General features: G+C 39.3%; 1 protein-coding gene across 10 annotated transcripts in view; it reads right to left on the bottom strand.

Annotated features, from left to right (window-relative positions):
• Positions 1–5156: 5156 nt before the first annotated feature.
• Positions 5157–14468, bottom strand: part of srcin1b (SRC kinase signaling inhibitor 1b) — a 50261-nt gene continuing 40949 nt past the window's right edge. For 7 of the 10 annotated variants that reach the window (XM_058395186.1, XM_058395204.1, XM_058395197.1 and 4 more), the window contains one exon: positions 5158–14428. In XM_058395186.1, the coding sequence (XP_058251169.1) occupies positions 14285–14428 (144 nt within the window). In that variant the 3' untranslated portion in view covers positions 5158–14284. Of the gene's footprint in view, positions 14429–14468 lie in introns of all 10 variants that reach the window. The other 3 variants (XM_058395192.1, XM_058395211.1, XR_009205000.1) reach the window with 2 other exon arrangements.

The raw sequence follows: 14468 nt of genomic DNA, 5'->3' as shown, positions 1-14468 counted from the left end.
TGTGCTGATGTGCCAGGAGCATTCTTCTGCAATAGCACTAGTTGATTGAAATTTCTGCAAATAAACATTTTTAACAAATGTTTTATTAATTGTTACATTTGCTAATTAACCTAAAAATAATGAATATTTTTCAGTTATTAGTCACTGAGTGAATGTAAGTCTTTCAAATAATCTAATAACTGCAGGAAACAATACACACACACACACACAAACAACTAACTCTGGAATGTTTGACAGCTGTGTAGGGATAAAATATTTACTTAACTTTAAACTTTATCATTTTTTTTCTCTATACTTTTCTCTATACTCTATACTCTATACTTCTGTAAAGCTGCTTTGAGACAAAGTCCAGTATATATATATATATATACAAATAAATTGAATTGAATTGAATTGAATGTTTTTAAGTCACCTTTTTAACCGAAACCTCTCTAAGCCCCACCTCCTTTCCTTCCCTTTCGTGGCCCATGCACGCTTCTGAGCTTGAAAATCCAACAGAAACAAACAAAGAAGGTTTGCGTGAGTTTGGTGTGGAGGATCATGACTGGCCTGCACAGTTGACTTTTGACCTCAATCTGATAGAACACCTTTGGGATGAATTAGAGTGGAGACTGTGAGCCAAGACCTTCTCGTCCAGCATCAGTGCCTGACCTCACAAATGAGTTTTTAGAGGAATGGTCAAAAATTCCCACAAACACACTCCTAAACCTTGTGGAAAGCCTTCCCAGAACAGTTGAAGCTGTTATAGCTGTAAAGGGCGGGAGACAACTCCATATTAAACTCATGTGCATGTAAAGGCAGACGTACCAGTTTTGGCCTGGCTCGCAGTCTCCACTCTAATTCATCCTAAAGGTGTTCTATCAGGTTAAGGTCAGGTTGAGGTTTTATTGCAGATCCGAACACACTGTGGTGGTACTGTAGTCGCCAAGTCCAGTGAAAAGAAGCTTGCATTACAGTTTTAAAGGCCTTGAGTGGGCAGGCCTTGAAGGTATGACAATACAAAGGCCTTGAGGGAATACTCTTAAAGGCTGCGTCTTTGTTTTCACAGAGTTCCGGACGCCGCCATTCAGCTAGCCAGTGTTTCGTGTCGACAGGAATGCAGCTCTTTGCAGTAAGACTCGCGGTGGCGGTGTGTGTGTTTACATCAACACGGAATGGTGTAAGTACTCTGTAATTGTGTCTAATTACTGCTCATCACTAGTGGAGTTTGTGACTGTCAGATGCAGACCTTTTTATTTGCCACGGGAATTCACTACCGCTTTCATTTTCAGAGTGTACTTTCCCCCCAGCGCTAATGCTAAGGAGGCTTTGTGCGAGCTGTACGGAGCTATTAGTGAGCTGCAGAACGCTCACCCCAAAGGACTGTTTATCATCGCCAGAGATTTCAACCATGCAAATCTCAGAACAGTGCTCCCTAAATTCCAGCAGCCTGTGGACTTTGCAACGAGAGGGGTGAACGTATCATGCAGAGCCCCGCCCCCACCTCGGCTACTCGGACCACATCTCTGTTATGTTGATTCCAGCATACAGACCACTCGTCAGACGCTCTAAACTGGTTCTGAAACAGGTTAAGACCTGGCCTGCAGGAGCCATCTCTGCTCTTCAGGACTGTTTTGTGTGCACTGACTGGGACATGTTCAGGGAGGCTGCAACCAACCGCGACTCTATCAACTTGGAGGAGAACACTTCATAAGTGACCAGCTACACCGGCAAGTGCATCAATGACGTGACTGTCTCCAAGACCATCACCACACGCTCCAACCAGAAGCCGTGGATGACTGCAAAAGTGCGTGCTCTCCTGAAGTCGAGAGACTCTGCCTTCAGAGCAGGGGACAGGGCGGCCTTAAAAACAGCAAGGGCCAAACTGTCCTGAGCCATCAGAGAGGTGAAGCGCACACACGAACAAATTCTACGCTCAGTTTGAGGTACAGAACAACGTAACAGTGAGGAAGAACAAACCTCCTCCAGAGGACAAGGTGCTCTGTCTCACCACAGCTGATGTGAAGAGAACTCTGTGCAAAGTTAACCCACGGAAATCTGCTGGACCAGACAACATTCCTGGCAGAGTGCTCAGTGAGTGTGCAGAGCAGCTAGCAGATGTCTTCACTGACATCTTCAACATCTCTCTGAGCAGCTCCATCATCCCAACGTGCCTTTAGACAATGACTATCATCCCTGCGCCTAAGAAGTCTACGGTTTCCTGCCTCAATGACTATCGTCCCGTCACACTCACACCAATCATGATGAAATGCTCCGAGAGGCTCATCATGAGGCACATCGAGTCACAGCTACCACTCTCACTGGACCCCTTGCAGTTTGCATATCGTCCTAACCGCTCCATGGATGATGCCATCAGCACAACCCTCCATCTGGCCCTCACATACCTGGACTGTAAGGACTCATATGTACGAATGCTGTTAATAGATTTCAGTTCAGCATTCAGCACAATCATTCCTCAGCAGCTGATTGAGAAGCTGAGCCTGCTACGCCTGAACACCTCTCTCTGCAACTGGATCCTGGATTTCCTGACTGGGAGACCTCAGTCAGTCCGGATCGGGAACAGCATCTCCAGCACCACCACACTGAGCACTGGAGCTCCTCAGGGCTGTGTGCTCAGTCCATTGCTGTTCACTTTGCTGACTCACGACTGTGCAGCAATGCACAGCTCCAACCACATCATCAAGTTCACCGATGACACGACCGTGGTGGGTCTCATCAGCAAGAACGACGAGTCAGCATACAGAGAGGAGGTGCAACAGCAGCCTGGTGTAAAGCCAACAACCTCTCTCTGAACATCGGCAAGACTAAAGAGATGGTTGTTGACTTCAGGAGAACACAGAGTGACCATTCTCCACTGTTCATCGACGGATCCTCTGTGGAGATAGTCAAGAGCACCAAATTCCTTGGTGTCCATCTGGCAGAGAACTTCACCTGGTCACTCAACACCAGCTCCATCACCAAGAAAGCCCAGCAGCGCCTCTACTTCCTGAGGAGGCTGAGGAAAGCCCATCTCCCGTCCCCCATCCTGACTGTGTTCTACAGAGGGACCACCGAGAGCATCCTGAGCAGCTGCATCACTGCCTAGTTTGGGAACTGCACCGTCCCGGATTGCAACACCCTTCAGCGGATAGTGAGGACAGCTGAGAAGATCATCGGAGTCTCTCTCCCCTCTATCACAGACATTTACACTACACACTGCATGTACCGGAGCATTCGGGCCCTCACAACCAGACAGTGTAACAGTTTCTTCCCTCAAGCCATCAGGTTCCTCAACACCCAGGACTGAACTGTACAAAACTCTCTCTCTCTCTCTCTCTCTCTCTCTCTCTCACACACACACGCACACTCTCTCTCTCTCTCAACTCTGTGGACACACACACACATAAGTTATATTGTTCATTATTTATTGCACTACCTCAACCCTTGTGAATACTTCATCTACTACTATATTTATGTTTATTTCTATTTGCACTACCTCAACAACTGCTGCTACTGCAGTTTTGCAGAGGCCGCTATATATATATATATATATATATATATATATATATATATATATATATATATATATTTATATATTTATATATATGATGCTGTTTAAAGAAAAACCTATTTTACCACCTGGTCTGATCGGTAGGCATGAAGAACGTGCTGGAAACAAGTACAGCACAAAATTGACCTGTTTTGGAAAACAACATGACTCTAGTGAATTTTAATAGAGGGCGATTAAGTACTTAGTACTTTAGTAATGATTCTACCCAGAAATCATAAAAGATGCAAAAGTAGAGTATGTGTTAAGACACAAATCAAAGTACTGGAAAGACCTATTACTGAGTTATGTCTCTTGCATGAAGAGATATTAAGTGTTTAGATATTAAGGTATTAGATAGTTATTAGATTAGATATTAAGTGTTTAATCATTTTTTAATCATGTATTCTCTATTGGACATATTGGTGCTTTATGTATATTTCAATTTATTTTGTATAGCGCCTTTTACAATAAACATTGTCTCAAAGTATATATAAAATACTATTTGACCTTGACACACACACACACACACACACAAAGGCTGTGGAATTTTTCATTAAAAGAATTTTTTATGGTCTTTATGACTGTTTTTTTTTTGTTTTTTTTACATATTATTATGCCGGTATGGATATTCCTGGTTTATGTAGTTATGACTTAACTGCTATTGATTATAATATTGGCAATTCAAATAATATAATTCGAAGCCGTTTCTACTCTTTCTTTTTCTGCTAAATTAATTTTTGATATATTTGGTATATTTGGAGGTATTGATGTGAACAAAGATGATTTTTAATATTTTTATATTTTACATAATAATAATAATAATAATAATAATAATTATTATTATTATTATTATTATTATTATTATTATTATTATTATTATTATTATTATTATAAAAATATACTTTTAGTTTGATATTTTTAATTATTATTTATTTATTATTATTGTTGTTGTTGTTGTTGTTGTTGTTATTGTTGTTATCTAGATACATGTATTTTGTGCCGATGGTTTGCTATGTTTGGTGTGAGGTCATGGGGCAAAGGCTATATGACATATGCCAGTTAACAAAGTATGAAGGATGTGAGAGTGTGTGCATAATCTAAACTCCTAGGTTTTCTCCAACTTCAGAACAAATGGTCCAAACAGTGTTTTAGAAAAAAAAAAAGAAATAAAACAAAGTTGATTACAGTAAAATTATATACACAAACTCAGTGATCATTTTATTCCGACTTCACCGGTCCAGTTATAACTTGTTTCATACTCACCCGTCTAATTTGGCTAAACCCGTGTCCACTGGTAGCTTCAGAGACCTTCTCTTGGATGACAGGATTGTAAATGCTCTCTGCTGGTGTCACCCATTTCACCTGCCTCATGGATTTGATGCCTTGAGATGCTTTTCTGCTCATTATGGGTGTAAAGAGTGGTTGCATTGTACTTCTTCCACATGGTGGCGTGAACAAGCAGATGTAAAGGTGTTCCTATTAAAGTGGCTTTAATAGTTAAATGAGTAAACCAGGACTAAATCGTAACCCAATTTTGATTTTTATGTAAAACATCCGTAATAAAAATAAAAAAGAGAGAAAGAGAGCATGATAATAAAGATTCAGACCGTAGTACAAGATTGAACACTTTAATACTCACAAAAACACAACAGTAATATACAAAACCAACAGTCTCTGGTACATAAGGTTCATTATTTTTTTTCCCCCACCCCACAAGAGCAGCATTATAATTTCTCCATACAGCTGTTATTCGTATTGGTTGGAAATGTGCATTCAGTTGTTTATTGTTCTAATCACAGTTTTGAACAATAGTTTTAGTTACGAGGTTTACAGACGACAGTAAAGCGAGCGAGCGAGATCAGCTCACTGACACGTACATGATATGATACTATCTTATAACCAAAAAATATGTTTTGTATTGTTTTGTTTTGGTTTTTTTATACAGAATTCATTTCTATTTTACACTCAAAAAACAGCGTACAGAGTTGCTTCTGCATGCAGACTTCAGGTACATGCAGTTTCGCCAACGTGGTCTCACAGAGGCAAAATTCGCAAGAATTCACTCGAGCTTTTCGTATGAAAGCTGGAAGGAGTCGTTAGCCGGTGGGTGTAAAATATTCATCCGAATTGCTCTCGCTCTTTTTGGAATCTTACGAATTTTGCATGATTGTTTTCTCACTAACATCTTGTTATTAACATTAAAATAAAAAAAAAATTCTTACATACAAAGTCACTAAATTAGTACACTATAATAACACAGTCTATGTACAGTTCAGGTTTTTTTCGACACTTTTCCTTTCACGCTTTCATTCGGAGACATTCCTACGTGTGCTTTTGCAGTTTATTTTGCAGACAAGCCGATTGAAAACCAAGAGATCTGTGCTTCTGTGTCACCCAAGAATTAAAAGTGCAACGCATAGAAAAGAAAGAATCTCTTGTTTTATGCTAGCGGCTGTATTTTCAGGGCTGAATCTTGAAAAATCCTCTTCGGGAGGACTAGCAGCAACGACTAAAGGTCCACTGCAGTAATAATATCATATAGTAAGTTTCATTTGTGGTATTTTACAAACTCTAAGACGCAAAACTTGTAATTATGTAATGCTTCTCAATGTAATATGTAATTTTTCTCAGTTTGTAGCAAAAGAACAAAAATTACAGCCTAACTAACAGGACAAAAACTAACAATGAAGCAAAACTAAAGAGACAAAACCAGTCCAGCTCTTAACTACGGCAACTCTAATGGGACAAAAACAATACAGTCCTTAACTACGGCAACATTAAAAGGTCAAAAAGTAACAGGGCTGTGAACCCAAGTCGAGAGTAAACAATATAGACGAGTACAGCAATGCTAAAGAGACAAAAAGTGGACAAAAACATGGAGGCAACACTAACAGGACAAAAAGTTACATGGAGGCAACACTAACAGGACAAAAAGTAACATGGAGGCAACACTAACAGGACAAAAAGTAACATGGAGGCAACACTAACAGGACAGAAATTAACATGGAGGCAACACTAACAGGACAGAAATTAACATGGAGGCAACACTAACAGGACAAAAAGTAACATGGAGGCAACACTAACAGGACAAAAAGTAACATGGAGGCAACACTAACAGGACAGAAATTAACATGGAGGCAACACTAACAGGACAGAAATTAACATGGAGGCAACACTAACAGGACAGAAATTAACATGGAGGCAACACTAACAGGACAAAAAGTAACATGGAGGCAACACTAACAGGACAAAAAGTAACATGGAGGCAACACTAACAGGACAAAAAGTAACATGGAGGCAACACTAACAGGACAGAAATTAACATGGAGGCAACACTAACAGGACAAAAAGTAACATGGAGGCAACACTAACAGGACAGAAATTAACATGGAGGCAACACTAACAGGACAGAAATTAACATGGAGGCAACACTAACAGGACAAAAAGTAACATGGAGGCAACACTAACAGGACAGAAATTAACATGGAGGCAACACTAACAGGACAGAAATTAACATGGAGGCAACACTAACAGGACAGAAATTAACATGGAGGCAACACTAACAGGATAAGAGTAACATGGCAGAAAAACAAACTACACTTAAAGTAACTGTTGAGAGTCTTAACTACGACGCAGATGGGACAAAAGCTCAGGGTGACGTCACTAATAAAAGAAAATCACCACAGCGCTTTGTCTACTGTAACTCTAACAGGACAAATGTAACAGGAAGTCAAAAGTATTGGGATGAGCTAAGTAGAGAAAAGTACTGGGGTGCCAGCAAAACTACATTGAACTTAACCAATGGGATAAAAACAATACTGTCTTGAAATAGAGCAACACTAATAAGACAGCCCATAATTACAGCAACACTAACGGGATAAAAATAATAATAATAATAATACTGTCCTTAAATATAGCAACACAAAAACGAATACTATGAAGTTGAGCAACAATAATAGGACAAAAAAATTTACTAGACTGCATTAGTAAAGGGTAAACATCCAATAAAAAAAAGGGGGTGGAGCTTTCGGAATGCGTCTTAGAGCGTATAAAATACGTGTACATTCGCGTCTAATGCAGCTCTGATTGTCTTTATCTGGTTTACTGATAAAACGGCAAAATCTGGTGTGCTTTTTAATTAAAAAAAAGTTTTCAAAACGGTTCCAATTAATATCCAACGTTGTATGTTTAAAAAAAAAAAATGCTCTGTGATTTTAAAAAGATAAGTGAAATGACATGTTTTTTGAGGGAAAAAAATCGGGTTTTCTCACTTTACTATTCAGATTCTTGTGCATTCGATCGTCATTAAAATTGTTAGAATAAACTCTGTCTCTGTATATATTTCTATATTAAAACCAACTCTAATGGAATATATCAGGTATTCTTTCACTAACACTCTTTCTGAAAATAAGCGCACCTCGCTCGACAGGTTTCCTTTTTTTGTTTTATTTTCTGTGCACTCGTTTCCTTCTGAAATACAAAAATACAAAAGATTCTAATCATACAAACACTATATAGTAGGCATATTTCCTAAACACAATTTTGGTAATAAATACATCTAAATTAGTCACAGTTATCACAGTTAGTTGCTAATTCCGTATATGCATTTCATGGATCGTGAGGTCTCTCCGTAAGTGCTATGTTGTTTGTTAGGTTTCTGTTTCTTTCGAGGTGTCTATGGTGTGGTGGAAAATTCAATTTTTTTGACTTGATTTTGACCCTCCAAATTTAGTTGTTCAACCAAGACATTACTTTTTTTTTATTTAGTTATGCACTGAAGCTGCAAGATTAAACAATTAATAAAAGTCTAATTAATAAATATGAATAAAATAGCTACCTGGTGGTTGAGTATTAGGTTATTGATGGTTTACAGCACAACAGCTGGGCCCCGTCTCCAAAATATAATTTGGGATTTATACTGGAAACCTGAAAGATTTTACAGCACCAGATTGTATTTTTTTTGTGTATTTTATTATACTGTGGATTGGTCAAAATGTTGTTGATTCATTTTCTACAGCAGCATTTTCAAGTCAATTTTTATAATATTTGTATTCGTCATGATTCCCGAATTTTTCAAGCACTTTTTCGAAATTTTCCACACGTTTTCTGAAAGACATGTCACAGGTTTATCATCGAAAGTCATTACATGCTGTGTGTGTGATTACACAGGAAGGGGTTTAGACGAAGAATCGTGTGCTTGCAGTTTCACAACCTCAAGTAGATTTCCACACCAAACAAGTTAAATTTTGCAAATTTTGAAGTCGCAAAATCGAATCTTTTTTATCTCAACATTGTCTGATGAAGGAGTTAGTTCTAATACATCGTCATTTTTATAGTAACAGCTTGTTCAGAGAGACTTGTTTGGCAAACATTTAACAAATGTAACCTTTTATTTTTGTGAGCTTCAGGGAAATCTTCAGGGCAGAGCATGTTGTGCTTTGCGGTTTTTCTGCAACATGATCAACTGCCTTTTTTGCTCTAGTTGTTGTTAACTTGAGAGTTTATAGCTTCTATAGGATAACTGACGTGTTCTGATGTTCCACAGTTACGTCCAAGTAACTAGAAATGGATAAAAAGTACACTGATCGTTTAAAAATGACATCAAATTGTGACAAATTGCTGTGGCGTAAATTCCTTTACTGAAAAACCATCAACTTCTAGGTGATGAATTTGCTGATTATTATTATTATTATTATTATTATTCTTTCTATATATCATGTTTTATTCCTTATTAAACCTAGTAGCTTAGTGATGTCATAACGTAGCTTAATAACGTTGAATCGAGTACAGGAAAAGTCTGATATTGTTTTATGGAAATGTTATTCAGTGCCAGTGAGTTCTTTTTTATTAGTTATATTAAGTTATCTATAGACTTGCAGCTCCAGAGCAAAACTAAAGAAACTGAATAAACAAAAATACATTTCGTTTGTCACTAAACCTTTTCGCTTTTGATAAATCCCATGACATTTGCTCACTTCACACCTGTGTATGGGCTACAGATTAAATACCCAGTGGTGTTGATGTTGATGTTATTTACCTGTACATACAGTGATACATTATTATTACATTTAATTACTCTAACTTACCCTAATGTATTAGATATAACAAGTGCAAGCCTGCCGTTCAGTATCCTACTCAGGGTCCCGTGCATGCGTCGTCCTCGCGGTTCACCTTCACGGTCTTATCACCTTGGATAGGATCAGATCTCAGGGGAGGACAGAGCGAAGGACAGTGATTGGCTGAAATTAATGGCAACATGCCAGTAAGGAGAGAAAGAGGCTGTGATTGGCCAGAAAGGGACATTGGGGAATTGACTTGCAAAAAGGGTTATGCCTCAGGATTAAAAAAAAAAAAAAAAAAAAAAAAAAAGCACAAATCTGTATATTAGACCTAGTAGGATAGGTTTGAAAAAGTTAAGTTTAAACTTGATTTGAAAAAAGAGTAGGACTTAATCTGAATTTGTTTTATTTCTTTGGGGCATGAAGCGCAGCATGTGCAGCATTATGTCTGGTGCATGCCAAATTATTGTTTTTTTAAGCAATGACGGAATGTGAATTAACCAAAGGAGAGAAGTGCAAGCATGAAAAACAAGCAAGTCAGGAGAGGTGATCGAGGGTGGAAAGAAGAGAAGAGACAAAACCGTTAATTGTGATGGCTAAAATTGTGGGGGGAAAAAACCTTTAAAAAACAGTCAATGTTGGAGGACTTCCTGCTGTACAGCTATACACTGGTGAAAAGTCTGGACTTTTTATTTTTACTGTTCATCAAAAGTGTAGAATTATACTGTGACCCCCAAAAAGAGCAGATTAAATCAAATTCTTTGGAATACTTTAATAAGAAATCAATTTTACGCAATTTTTCCCTTTACCTCAAATACAGTGTTACGGTTTTTAATACTTTGTGTTAAAGCTTTAAGGCTAATGTGGCAGCATTGTTATTCAGGAATTTTTTTAGAAGTTTGAATTTGTTTACACTGAAACTAGTCAGAAACATATTAGGCTACAAGAGTAGGAAATGAAAGTTTGGCCCTGCCCACTACACCGGTCCTTGGAGTTACATGGAAAAGCAGTAAAATAGCTGACTATTAGCTTTTAGCTCTAATCAGCCTGTTAGCTTTCAGTAGGTAATTCACCCAGTTAGCACTGAACTGCTATGAAGAAGCATCTACAGTTTTTTTTACAGTTTTATTATTATTCTATGTAAATTAGCATGAACTTGCAAAAAAAAAAAGTGCTTGGACCCCAGAGATCACTGCTTGGATTGTATCCATGAAGCCCATGAAGATTTAAGCAGATGGAAAGATTTCACTTCTAATACATGTTATCTACGTAAGCCTACATTTGTAGCAGCCGTATATTCACGCTGACATAATAAGACACTCATGTTGCTTGATTCTTTTGCCTCAGAAACAATACCGCTCACAGAAAATGAAACGATTTCAACAAGCCACTTTTGTTTAAAAAGGATTTAAGCTTGGATTTATACGCTACATGCTCTACCTCAAGCTAGCCTTGTAATCTTAGCCTGTCTCCCTCAGCACCAAAACAAACAATGTTGGCTTGAGCTACGAAAACATTCTCCAGTGGATTTCTTTTCCACGTCTGCTTTGAGGTACACGTCTGATATTAAGGATACTTCCTCTCAACTCTGGACATGTGAAAATGTTTTATTTTTTGATCATTATTTAATGATTATATATTTCTCCACGAAAACTTTTAGTTCATCAAAAAGAGCAGAGCTCTGCTAAGCAAAACACACACTGTATAAATTGTTCACAAAAGCTAAACATTGCCTCGTGGCACCTTCAGATGCTAATCCAGGACTTTGTGGTATTTAGGAGCAATCCACTTGACTTTTAATGAATAATACATCTCTTCCACAGCCAGGGTGGCTTACAAATGATGTTTCTGCTTACTTTAGCCAAAATGGCTGACAGACAGAGGACTAATTAGATTTATTACCAGGATTGCCGCTAAGCTTCAGACCCATATAAAGGCTGTTTTCTGTGAAGAAGCAGCACACAGGGCATGCTAGCATGCCAAATTAGCCTGACCTCTGGCTGGGTACAAAGCAGAAGCTGCCTGGCTCCAACCATGTTGCTGACAGAAGGTTGGCATCTGCGTCATGCTGTGGTTTCGGCCGCGATGCTCACATCATAGTGCATGGTGACCAGATTGAATGGTTCAGTGAGCTTTTCCGTTCTTCAGAACCGGCTGAATGAAACTGGCTAAATCCAGAATCTAACTCTGATTTTAACAGTAAATCTCCTGGTATCCCTGGCTCCATCTCAAGGGTCGCTTTGTTACTTTTCCGGTTAAAAAAAAAGTGGTTACTGTATGTGAGTAGGGGGTTGGGTTAACAAGCTTATCAATTTCAGTGATGCATCGATGAAGTATTCAGAGACACAAACAATACTAGCAGGCAGAGAGAAAACTATAGTCTGAGCTGTGATATTTTTGAAACAGTAAGAAAACAATGTGCCAAAAGGTCTCATGTGAAGCTACTTATCCAGAGAGACCTCAGCCCCACCCACTTCATTTCTTTTGGCTCACATGACCAAGGCTTAAACAACCTCAGCCCCGCCCACACAATTTCTAGTGGTTTAAATGATCAAAGCTCAAACAGACTTCAGCCCTGCCCACTTAATTTCTATTAGCTCACATGATCAAGGCTCAAACAGACCTCAGCCCTGCCCACTTCATTTCTATTAGCTCACATAATCAAGGCTTAAACCGAGCACAGCCCTGCCCACTTCATTTCTATTAGCTCACATAATCAAGGCTTAAACCGAGCACAGCCCTGCCCACTTCATTTCTATTAGCTCACATAATCAAGGCTTAAACCGAGCACAGCCCGGCCCACTTCATTTCTATTAGCTCACATAATCAAGGCTTAAACCGAGCACAGCCCGGCCCACTTCATTTCTATTGGCTCACATGATCAAGGCTTAACAGACCTCAGCCCTGTCCACTTCATTTCTAGTAGTTCACATGATCAAAGCTCAAACAAACCTCAGCCCCACCCACTTCATTTCTATTGGCTTACATGATCAAATCTCAAACCAAACTCAGCCCCGCCCACTTCATTTCTAGTGACTCACAAGACCCAGGATTAAATCAACCTCAGCCCCACCCACTTCATTTCCATTGACCTTGTGCATTTGTAGATGGTCTAACATGGACACCCTAAAGTTCTCACTCCTTTTTCTACTCTAGATCATAAAGATTGTCTTGTGTTCATCCCAGGAGCATCACACACTGATCACACACTCAGTAGTTTGTCTTTACTTTCCTACACCTAATTCCACATCACCTAGTGGAGAATGTGTTCCCACCATAAGTCTCCAGATTCCTTCTCTCTCATCTTCCACTGTCGCTATTTCCTCCTTGGATCAGTTACGGTGGATTAACCAGCCTCAGCGGACTGCTGTATGTCAGCTAGCTAGCTAACATTTTCAGGGAGAGCTAATGGTCTCTAATGCGCTCAGTCTGTTTCCTTCAGTGTTCATGTCCTTTCCCTCTCTCTCTCTCTCTCTCTCTCTCTCTCTCTCTCTCTCTCTCTCTCTTTCTCTCTCCCCCTCTCTTTTTTTGATCATTTTCGTTCTTTGGCAATAGCTGGTGTGCTGTGACTTTGCAAAGCTGCCCTTGCAGATAAGAGTCACTCGAGAGTCTTTGGAGTGCTTCCCTTTTCTCTCCTTCATCTCTGGAGTGTTTTTTCTTTTTTGCTTCACCTCCTGCTTTCATCTTCTGCTTCTATTTTTCAACATGATTTTTGTTTATGCAGAAGCAATAGTGATTTAGTCCGTTTTAGGTTTGTTTGTCTGATCCAGTCAAGACGGATACTATAGATTTCCTGCGTTTCCTGGTTTGCCAAAGTTTAAAACCACTGATTAGTGTTATGCGACTACGGGCTAGCCAAAACCTGTGAGAAAATATATAGAAAAAATACATTCAGTATGTTATATCCAGCTTGGCTCTGACTGCTGCTTGAGTTAAAATGCTACGACTGAATCATAGAAACCTTCGAAGTATCCATTTAGATAGATTGTTGGTCATCTAAACAAAGGGATTAAACACTGTATTTCTCTTGAGGTAAGGGAAAAGGTTTTTTAGAGCTCACAGCATACTAGAAATAGGTGTCTAAAGTCCATAGGGAAGATGGCACAAGGGCAAAAACTCTTTAGACACATAAAGCAGGAAGTCCTGTGGTGCAGTTTGTAAACAGATTAATTAACTCTTTGTTAACAAATGGTAAAGTCCATCCAGTAGCTCAGGTGACTGCAGCCATACACAAGAATGAGAAAGAGAACAATGTGACCCGGAGGCTTTTTTTTTTTTTTTTATGAGGACTTGCTCTGTTGTAACATATTACAGGAAGTTGGTGTGAGCTTGAGGCATGACTTTGGAGCTCTGCTTTTTAATATGAAGATGGAGGAAGCAAAAAAAAGCAATAGATATTTGAAAAAACAAACAAACAAAATGCTTAAATGGGGTCTGCTGAACGGTTGAACCCCCTGCAGAGAGGTAGACATCATGCCCATGGTCAAAAAAAATGTCTAGCTTCAGACTTGACAGATGATCCTAATTGTGCTTAGCGACTTGTGTGTCGACTTGAAATGTCCTTAAGTGCTAGCAAAAAAACAGACTAGCGCTCAGCTAGCAAGTTTCATCAGGATACGGTGCTAGCGTAGCAGGTAAGCGCTCAGTCCTAGCTCGGGCGTCAGGTTTGGTCGGAAGCATTAGCGCCAGTAGCTGTTTAGAAGTGAAATACCTGCTGCTGGCCCTGCTGCTCGCGCTGCTTCCTGTTTTTCCGCTCCAGACTGCTCTGCTGCAGCTGCTTCAGACGAGACGATGATGACGACGACGGTGTCTTAGCCGACCCTGGAGGAGTTCCTGCATTCTGGACCAGGAGAAACAAAAACGTTTTAACGCAAAGTCCT

This window comes from Hemibagrus wyckioides, linkage group LG01 (assembly GCF_019097595.1).
Source record: "Hemibagrus wyckioides isolate EC202008001 linkage group LG01, SWU_Hwy_1.0, whole genome shotgun sequence".
Lineage (NCBI taxonomy): Eukaryota > Metazoa > Chordata > Actinopteri > Siluriformes > Bagridae > Hemibagrus > Hemibagrus wyckioides.
The sequence above is the reverse complement of the archived record's forward strand: the minus strand, read 5'-3'. Positions and strand labels throughout refer to the sequence as shown.